The sequence below is a fragment of the Priapulus caudatus genome, unplaced genomic scaffold, assembly GCF_000485595.1.
Source record: "Priapulus caudatus unplaced genomic scaffold, Priapulus_caudatus-5.0.1 Scaffold2038, whole genome shotgun sequence".
Taxonomy (NCBI): Eukaryota; Metazoa; Priapulida; class Priapulimorpha; order Priapulimorphida; family Priapulidae; genus Priapulus; species Priapulus caudatus.
This window is the reverse complement of record NW_014579099.1, coordinates 29,685-40,762: the sequence shown is the minus strand read 5'-3', so window position 1 is coordinate 40,762 and position 11,078 is coordinate 29,685. Positions and strand designations below refer to the sequence as shown.

Sequence of the window (11,078 nt, the reverse complement as noted above, 5' to 3'; positions counted from 1 at the left end):
CAAATGTATCCACATATATCACGTGCAAGCAGTAGCTATGTCATTGGCAGTGTGTTTTCACGTGTCTATGGCTTTCCTCCTATGTGAGTTAGCTTGTGTGCCTTAAGATTTGCTGGTTGACTGCACCTGTAGTCACACATATCACACGCATAGTGTTTCTCTCATGTATGAATGCGTTTGTGTTGCTTGAGGCAAGACATTTGAGAGCAGCTATAATCACACGTATCACACGCGTAGGGTTTCTCTCCTGTATGGATGCGTTTGTGTCGCTTGAGTTTAGCCACTTCAGAGCATCTGTAGTCACACGTATCACACGCATAGGGCTTCTCTCCTGTATGAATGTATTTGTGTTGCTTGAGAGTACGCATCCGAGAGCATCTGTAGTCACACGTATCACACGCATAGGGTCACGCATAGGGCTTCTCTCCTGTATGAATGTATTTGTGTTGCTTGAGAGTACGCATCCGAGAGCATCTGTAGTCACACGTATCACACGCATAGGGTTTCTCTCCTGTGTGAATGCCCTTGTGTTGCTTAAGATATTTGGATGACGTACATTTGTACTCGCATTTGTCACAGGCATAGGGCTTTTCACCTGAGTGAGTTCGAAAGTGCACCTTCAGACTACTCAAGTGAGAATATGAATATGAACAAATGTCACACACGTAGGGTTTCTCTCCTGTATGGATGCGTTTGTGTAGCTTGAGTTTAGCCACTTCAGAGCATCTGTAGTCACACGTATCACATGCATAGAGCTTCTCTCCTGTGTGAGCTCGTATGTGTGTCTTAAGACTGGATAGATGACGACACCTGTAGTCACATGTGTCACATGCATAGGGTTTCTCTCCTGTGTGAATGCGCTTGTGTTCCTTGAGGCAATTCATATTAGAGCATCTATAATCACACGTATCACACGCATAGGGTTTCTCTCCTGTGTGAGTTCGTATGTGTGACTTAAGATGGAATAGTTGAGTGCACCTGTAGTCACATGTGTCACACGCATACGGTTTCTCTCCTGTATGACTGCGCTTGTGTCTCTTGAGATTATTGGATGACATACATTTGTAGTCACATGTGTCACACGCAAAGGGTTTCTCTCCCGTGTGAGTTCGCATGTGTGCCTTAAGGCTGGTTAGTTGACGGCACCTGTAACTGCATATCACACACATGTAGGATTTCTCTCCATGTGTGCGCATGTGACTCTTGAGATTAGCAGAGGTAGTGCTGGCATGTGAGCAAACATTACACGCATAGGGTTTCTCTCCCGAGTGAATGAGCATGTGGGTCTGCAGATGCTTCTCTAGCGCGAATCTGCGTCCACACGTATCACACGCATGCGGCTTCTCTCCTCCTGCAGGCGGCACATCAAAGTGGGAAGACTCCATCACATGGGTGGGAAGCTAAGCAGTTTCTTCCCCCGCGCAGGTTCTCCCGTCTGTCGTTCGACTTCCTGCGAGGAAAAAAATCAACATCAATCACCAACTTTCTTCAGCTTTAGACATTCTTACTGTGAACACGGTTGTCTATATCAATACGATGGAGATTTGCAATGATTTTGACCATCTCCTAAGAATATTAGTTCATTAATCCACATGAGCACGCCGACATCAACTGCACACCTATGCAAGCTGACGTTTCCTACAAGTATTATGATGATAATCGACCTCAGTCGTTGGGCGCCGTGACACCTATGTCATATTGGAGCCCCGCTGGCACTGATGGGGGTTTGGGGGAAAATATGGCCTTGAATTTCGTTTAGGAATATGCTATGAAACTAGAAATGGCAGTTGTCGCCAACTACATGTATCCCCCGCGATCTAGTATGAATGAAATATCTCCGTAAGGACGTACAAGGTAGGTAAAGTAAAATAAGTCACAAAGACAAAGGTTTGTTACACAGCTCATCTGCCTCAGATGTGTAAGCATACCAAGTCTGGTTGTGCTAGGTCAATTAGGGGCCGGGTTATAGAGTGGAAAGGAAATATGATCAATTTCAAGGTCAACGTATACGTGGAGTTTGCCTTAACCTGATGGCAGCTAGTGGGAGACGCGGTTTACTGCGGTATGCAAGTATACGCATGTAACCAGTAACTTGTACCTCATCTTTTTCCCAGTTATTTCTTTCTGCCGTGATCCGTATATTATTAAAAATATCGCAAAAAGTTACAAATATGCAAATCTGTGAATCCTGAAAAGTCGTGGAAAGGAAGTAACCCGGGTGTCAACATTGCATGTGTCGCCGCCTATTCAGTCTACTGATAACTACCACTTAGCTTGAGTTAATGATATCACGCGCTTCTACACGAGTCTTAACGTAGTTAGCTGAACCTCCGCATCGTGCAGGGTTAAGCTAACCCGGGTTAAGGCTTAACCTAAAACTTACAGAATTACTCTCATAGCTATTCTCTTCCTTCTTTTTAGTTAGTTGCAAACTTGAGGCTTTTTCTACTGCAATTTGCAGTGTTGATCTGTCAATTTGATCACCTTTGGTTCTTTCTATCTGCAATAGTCCCTTTCGAGTTTTGCGGACTAATATAAGGTTACCAAAATAGGTATGACTATTCCTCTTTGATATCTACACTACATTAAATGAGAAAGGACAAAGCGTATTAAGAAGGAGCGTGTACAACGGTGAAATGCTAAAACCATGTTGCAGTATTAGTTGAATTAACAAACTTTGCCCGTTTTATTTTGACGATTCTTTGCAGTATTATTGATCAGCTGTCCTACCTTGCTAATATAAAACAAACCACTTGTCCCTACGATGCCCCTACGCTGAGATAATGAGTGGTGAAAATCTGGTATTATATCGGGCGACCGTCCCTCACTTTGGGATGCTTCGGGAAACCTCGCGTGTTTCCGTCAATGATTGACAAATGGAATGAATGATGTCTGTTATTGATTGCCATAGTGATGACCCCCACCTGTGCCTACCTCACGCTGGATGTAGTAAACTCTGTAGTACTGACGTAATGAGTCAGCGCTACCATGGCGCTACACAGCGGTGACCGGAAGCAACACTCTGGCCACAAAGCGAGAGAGGGTCGCAGCAAACAGGGATCTCGAGACGGTTTTCGGCAAAAATATCAGATTTTCACCGCTCTTTATCTCAGCGTAGGGGCATCGTAGGGTCAAGCGGTTTGTTTTATATTAGCAAGGTAGGACAGCTGATCAATAATACCGCAAAGAATCATCAAAAGAAAACGGGCAAAGTTTATTAATTCGACTAATACGACAACAAGGTTTCAGCATTTCACCGTTGTATGCTCTCCTTCTTAATACGCTCTTGATTAAATCTATGACTACAAGGATCTGTTGCCGTTGTTGTTATTTAAAGGGAGAGTTTACTCTGGGTTCTAGCGTTATTTTCAGGTAATTTAGGTTATAATTACGCTACATAAAAAGTTTCATGGTTCAATCACCATTAGAAATATTATTAAAAAATGTTTTAAAACTAACGACTACAGTTTGATTACAACGACGGTGGCGCCACTCAAAGCACACGATCTGAGAAGTTTCGCAAAACCACTTTCTAGCCAAGGGCTACAGACCTAGGGTGTTTCTTATTTATTCATTTAAAAGCAAAAGGATTGTAATATCTTATAAACGACATATAGTTTCAGTTATAATATGGATAAATTTGCCCTAAAATGAATATCGTTCGGTTATATAGCATTTAGGTATAAATATAATTGCACTTTTGTGATTAGCCCTCAGTCTGTAACCTGCAAAATAAATTGTCAAATACGCAACTTTTTCGGGGTGGCAGCGCGGTCGCAGGTGTCATGGCGCTGTTCAAATTTCAAAGCATTGATGTGTAAATAATTATAACAATTAAATTGGGTATCTGGTAACAAATACGTGTGGGTATAGACAATTTGTTATACAGTAAGTACAGTTGTATGCAGTAAAATCCTAGAGGCTACTGTCCCTTTAATAATTTAGTATTTAAATTTAGATGTACCCCTGCTCCTATTTTTGGCCCACAATATTGTAAAAACCTCAAAAATATATTAATCTTCAAAAGTACAAGAGACTACAATGAAGACGGAATGAGACAAGTTTATCAAATAGGCTTATCAACACAGCAGATAGCAGTAGAAAAAACCTCAAAATTGCAATAAACTATGTACAGTGGAAGGGAGACTCTCCAGACTCTCCGTAATTCGTAGTAAGACAGACCGTAATTCCAATACGGAATGACAGAAACAAGGAAGCTTAACTTAAAGTGATCCTTTGAAGATGGCACGTGTCGAAAGCTATAAAGGATCAGGCTCAGATGATCAAGCTAATGTGACAGTGGTATCTGCTATTGGCTAGTATTGCTAGCACATAAAGCTGCATCTATATTGGTTGTACCGCAGGGACTTTAGACAGTCACTAAAAACTGAAAATAATATGAATGCACATTCACAAAAACTACCCCTTTATCACACTGCTACTAAAGTGTCACTGTATATCAACTTGCTTTCACAAAAACTTATGTAGAACTAGCCGCTCCCACCACTCGCCGTTACGAGAATGCTGCGTGCGTTCGTGCTTGCATGTATAATACCTTTCTGGGCAATTCCACGAAGAATGTTCACTCAAGTAAAAACATTAATTGCCTAGTTTCATGTAGATTGCTTTTAAATGAAGTCTAAATTTTTATATTTTAAGTCATACTGACTTTCATCATAACACTGATGCTGAGGCTCACTAAAAACACAATTTTAAATTTTTTTTAGGTATACTTCTTTGACGTGCTATTTTACGAGTATAAATTAGCGAATCATGTTGCAGTATAGTGCTACAGTAAAAACACGCGAGTAAGAACCTAGTTTTTAAGAACCTGTTAGGCTCAAATTTGCCAGTTATATACCCCTTCTATACAAGAACCTGTTTAACCTAAAATTTGAAACGGGTTCTTATTTTCTAAAATCTATGTAAAAAGATGTGTACACAATACGAATAAGATAGATCAACATTTTGGATCCTTTTTTGGAGACCAAGTTGGAGCCAATGTTGAAAATCAAATAGAATTGTTATTGTTGCAATTACACATAAATAATGTATATATATATTGTTTATATCTCCATGGCTACACATCAGCATATGGATTGGAAGAGTCTGTAGAATGATGAACATTCGAACCAGGGGAACTATACCATATGAAAAACATTTGGGAATTTTCTTTAGAAAATAAGAACCTATTTAAGAACCTAAATAGCCTCAATTTATGCTAAGTACCATTTATGTAAGAACCTGTTTAGGCTAACTTGGGAAAATGCAGGTTCTTACTTGCTGGTTTTTACTGTATATCTAAGATTAATAAGCACTGCATAAGGTAATAAATTCACTTGAATTGCATGTCATATGAATCAGACTCCTGTTTTCTTATTATACATGAAGGCATAATTCCTTCAGAAGAAAGTAGGATAGCTTGCAACAAAGTGGACAAACTGTGTTGTTCGTTATGCAGAAATTATATGTCATGTTCGTTACGCATTATTTTTTAATGAAAGAAAAAGATAGTTTACTTAATACGTGTATATAATTGTGTTCATGGTCTCGATCGAGGGTTATTTCAAAACCTGGAAAGATATAGCCATGAAGCTCACAGAGTTTGTACGATGTGTACAGTACAGAAGAGTGCGAAATTAACGCGAGTCCGGAGTCAAATACTTGAGACCTGATTTACTGTCGAACTTCCTGATATATGCAGGAGTGCGTGTGACTCCCTGAAAATTCTACTATATACTAACTACGGTAGTTCGTTCCAGAGCACGGACTCGTGGAATTACCGTATTTTTCAGTAAATGTCCAAAGAAACATCATCATCCCGTATGTCCGTTACGGAAACTAAATGTTTAATCTCTGCGGAACTGTTCAGTGAAATATCACATAATCATAATGACGCGATCTATAATTTTAAATATATGGGTCAGCAATATATCCATGGACAAATAGTTCTACATGAGTTTTTGCAAAAGCAAGTTGATATATACAGTCGCACAACAGTAGAAGTGTAATAAAGCGGTAGATTTGTGAACGTGCGTTCATATTACTTGCCTTATTTTATGTTTTTACTGAGTCTCTACACGGGTCTCAAGACTGCATGATGTGGGTTGTCCACTCACTTACAAGTCTTACACTTCACAGGCCCGTAGCCAGGGGGGTTCGGGGGGTTCGAACAACCCCCCCGAGCAAACAAAAAATTTCCCATTTGAAAATTTGCAAGAATTTCACCTCATGTATGCACCAGATCACTCCATTTTAGTGTAATAATTGCAAACTCTCCATCATGCGGGAGAGGTGTGTCCCTCACCACCCACCACCTTCCACACCTCCCCCCGCTCGGTCGCTATGCTCCCTCGCTCGGTCGCTTCGCGCCATCACAAATTGCCAACATTAAAAAACGAACCCCCCACCAATATAAAGCTGGCTACGGGCTAGCTCTAGTACTATAGTCCGCGTACAGTTGCCGCAGGGCTATAGAACGTAATATGGCAATTTCCAGTGAGTAAGCAAAGACAACATTTTGCCGATAATAACTTCTTCGGTATGGCAAATAAAACACATTCTCTGCCGGACAAATGTCTTAAGTTACTACAAACACTAAAATTAAACTGGAAACTAACGGTTAAATGTTGTACTTGCTATATTACTCGTCGACGAAGATTGTAACTTGTAAACTTGTAACCGCCATTTTTCGCTAGAGAGCGGGCACAATGTATTTCCAAGTGGAGGGGTGGGCAGGTTGCCTGCGGTTGCAAACCGCGCTAGCGCTGCGCAACGAAAAATGCCGGTTAAATCCGCGTGCAAACTGCCCACCCCTCCAATTGGAAATACATTGTGCCCGCTCACTAGCGCCGGAACCGCGCGAGGGCTGCGCAACGAGAAATGGCGGTTACAAGTTGATAAAGGTACCACGGTGGCAAATCAACCAATGAGCGCTGGGATAGGGCAAAAAAGAGATCGTATTTGAGTGTACGCGTACGCTTGAATTTTGTATTTTAGAAGGGTCAGAACTTGTCCAATTGTTAATTTCATAAACTAGAATCTTTCTGACATCCGGGACAGTGTAAAACGGCTCGTCCGAGCGTGCTCGGTTGCGTTTTGCGGCCGGGAATTCTTCAAAGAAAGCCTACTTTTTTGTGCATAATCACATTGTAAATGGGCCATTTCGAGTGAGTGCTGGAAAAATGATGTTTAGAAAAAAAATTATGGAAGAATTTTTTTGTTAATAACATATATATGGTGTCACTTGCGACTTGGATTCAGCGGATGCCATTGTTATTCCAAAAATAAACTTCTGCTGATTTATGGGAATTTTTTCGTAAGTATTACCGCCTATGGAAATTGATTTCCAAGCGTGAACCCTAAACAATCTTCGTCGACGAGTAATATCGCAAGTACAATATTTAAGCGTTAGTTTGTCTTTTCATTTTAGTGTTTGTAGTAACTTAAGACATTTGTCCGGCAGAGAATGTGTTTTATTTGGCGTACCGAAGAAGTTATTATCGGCAAAAAGTTGTCTTTGCTTACTCACTGGAAATTGCCATATTACGTGCCATATTACGTTCTATAGCCCTGCGGCAACTGTACGCGGGCTAGTGTACTAGAGCTAGCTACGGGCTAGCTCTAGTACTATAGCCCGCGGATAGCTGCCGCAGGGCTATAGCACATTCTGTCATAGATGTAATGACACCAAATGCTCCAACTGGTCTAACCAAAAATTTATCCCTAAAACGCAAAATGATCGGGCTTTTTAACACTTATCTATCAACATGGACATCTCACCTATCTTTTTGAACACTTTCCACAACTTTACACCAGGTATATTTATGCATTTATTCCTAAAAGTCTTAGCACTACTGGTGTTTCGTTTTCAAATGCGGTTGCTCTGCTTATGTGTGCACGCGTGAGTCGGCGTGATGTCACCCAAAATGTACTAATAGCTGAATCATAGCTGCCCATGTGTTTTGTCTACATTTCAGGTGACGTCACGCGTGCACACCTAAGCAGAGCAACCGCATTTGAAAACGAAACACCAGTAGTGCTAAGACTTTTAGGAATAAATGCATAAATACATGGTGTAAAGTTGTGGAAGTGTTCAAAAAGATAGGTGAGATGTCCATGTAGATAAATATAAGTGTTAAAAAGCCCGACCATTTTGCGTTTTGGGGATAAATTTTTGGTTAGACCAGTTGGAGCATTTGGTGTCATTACATCTATGGCAAAATTAGCTCTAGTACTATAGCCCGCGGATAGCTATCCGCGGGATATAGTACTAGAGCTAGCTACGGGTCTGCTTCATACAGGGCTGCCAACTCTCACGCATTCGGCGTGAGACTCACGCAATTCACCCAATTTTGACTGTCTCACGCTGATAAACGAATTCTCACGCTGAACCCCGAAAATAGAAAGTAAAAAAAAATATATCTCCAAAATCTCTGATATTCGGATTCCGAACATTCGATATCATGCCCAAGCCCAAAGTTCCAAGATTTTCCCGCAGGCGCGCACTGAGCGCAAAGCTTAACCAATGAAAATCGTTGCCGCGCAAAGACGAGCTATTGGATTACGATTGGTTTATACTGCGTGTACGACTGTACGTACGTGTACAACGTGTGACGACTTAGGCTTAATTAGCGGACTATTGTGCATGCCATACCAAACTCACACATCCCTCTACGGCCGGACAGCAGGATCTTTCACGAGAGCGAATAAAGACATTTGAGTTGGAATACTACAGTTACAAATCTGGAACTTCGCAATTTTCATGGTCAGTGAACTACATCATGCAGCATTAAATAATGGCTGTTGCTCCTGCAACGGTACCGTCGCCGATTTTTTTTCTCTTAAATTCACGGTAGTGATGCCAGCGCCATCTATCGGCGAATAATAACTACCGTTGCTTTTGGTACGATATTATATATACGATTTTATACGATATATACGATAACCCTAACCCTAACCCTAACCCTAACCCTAACCCTAACCCTAACTCTATTAAGATTAAAAAAGTTAAATTTTTAATGTTGTAAAAAGTAATTGTTGTTATTTAAAATGGTGTAAATAAATATGTAAATATTTGCCGCGGTTAATTGAAAAAAAATGTTAGAACAGATAAAGATAGACAAAAAATACAGAAGACAGGAGAAATAATTAGAAAGACGGATAGATTCGATCCGCGCACATTCATACTTGGCCGGCACAGCGCTCTAACCGTTTGCGCGCTGCTGCCCCACCATATTGAAATTAAAAGTTTTGCGATGCTGCCCATGGATATCGCGAGAAAACAAAGCTCAACCAAATCAGGGCGTACAGTACCGTCAGTACGGACTTTAAGAGAAAAAATAATCGGCGACGGGTTACCGTTTGCAGTAGAACACTTCCTTAAATCATAGCCAGTGCTGACGGGTACGCCAGCCCCGTATCTTAATGTCTCAAGGCTACGGGTACGCCAGTCCATTGGCTTTCATACTAACGAGACAACAGATGGCGCGGGATGGCGCGCAGATTGGAAATAACGGCCTTGGCGAAATAAAAATTCACGCATTTGAGAGTTTAGATGAGAAAGAACCCTAACCCCTAACCCTAAACCTACCCTAACATTAACCTCAAACCTAACCTAAACCCTAATCTAACCCAACCTACGCAAAAAAGGGGCTTGAACGACCGACGGCTGGCGTACCTCCAGCCACTGCGTAAATAATAACAATGTTACGTAATATATTTATTACTTTTTCAATTAAATTTAGTACATTAATGCTGCTTCTATGTATGTGTTGAAATCATGATTAAATTAAAGTATGCACCAGATTGCACCATTTCAAATGTAAAATTGCAAAAGCTCCCTGCCATAACCTTCCCCCCCCCCTCGGTCGCTTCGCTTTCTCGGGCTTGGTCGCTCCGCTCAATCCCTCTCAATGTCTCACACAAAACTCTTACTCAAGGTTGGCAGCCCTGTTCATACGATGTTCACCACACAGAGCTGCTTGCTGTTTATAAGCATCGGCCGAGCTTATTAAACGTACAGAGTAAACGCTGTGTAACCACAGAAATATATAGAGATACGAGTCTAACTACTAATATTATTAATTTCTTTGTGTGTAACACAAACAGTAAGTAAAAACGACAGCCATCTTTAGTTTCGGGTTAGATGGCACCCAACGCCGCAGTTGACTATTTCTCACCATGTCGAGGTGTCTCTAACAGTCCCCATCTGCATCCAGTTGTACTGAAGCAAGCCGAGGAATTATAGGAAAAGAATGATATAACGATTTAATTTAATTTAATCAATTTAGTGCATTATTTTTTCCGTTAAGGCAGAGGGTATTACGGCAGCATTTTAGTGCCACAAAAACAATATTTTTATCTCGAAATTACGAAATAGTATCTTGTAATTACGAAATAGTTTCTCGTATATAATTACGAAATAGTTTCTCGTAATTACGAAATAAGTTTCTCGTAATTACGAAACAGTTTCTTGTCCGGGGGGTAATTGTCCAGGGGTAAATGTCCGGGGGGTAATTGTCCGGGGGGGGTAAATGTCCGGGGGGTATTGTTCGGGGGTAAATGTCCGGGGGGTAATTGTCCGGGGGTGATTGTCCGGGGGTAATTGTCCGGGGGTGAATGGCATGGAGGGTAAATGTCCGGGGGGTAATTGTCCGGGGGGTGATTGTCCTGGGGGTATTTGTCTTGATACCGTATAGGTGTCTTCTCACGGAATATTATGTGGTTGGAAGTTTTCACAACAAGCAGTGATCTGCGTATAATTGCTGGGTATATGGAAGCTGTTGGGTCGAGACACGACTGTCCGATGAAGGTACCCCCTCCCCCCGGGGGTCCCGGTTGTGTCCCACGGGGTTGTTTTGTGTGTGCTACTATTTCGTAATTACGAGATAGTATTTCGTAATTACGAGAAACTATTTCGTAATTACGATTACCCCCAAAAATTACCACCCGGACAATCACCCCTGGACAATCACCGCCTGGACAATCACCGCCCGGACAATCACCCCCTAGACAATCACCCCCCGGACAATCACCGCCCGGACAATCACCGCCCGGACAATTATCCCCTGGACATT

At 41.5% G+C, this 11,078-nt stretch overlaps 1 protein-coding gene across 1 annotated transcript; it reads right to left on the bottom strand.

The window, feature by feature from the left end:
- Positions 1-407: 407 nt before the first annotated feature.
- On the bottom strand, positions 408-10,137 carry LOC106818120 (endothelial zinc finger protein induced by tumor necrosis factor alpha-like). The gene is made up of 2 exons (XM_014822839.1): positions 9,937-10,137; positions 408-1,450 (listed from the first exon to the last, which is right to left on the bottom strand). The coding sequence occupies exon 2, from the start codon at positions 1,383-1,385 to the stop codon at positions 408-410; it is 978 nt and encodes a 325-aa protein (XP_014678325.1). The 5' UTR covers positions 1,386-1,450; positions 9,937-10,137.
- Positions 10,138-11,078: the final 941 nt, after the last annotated feature.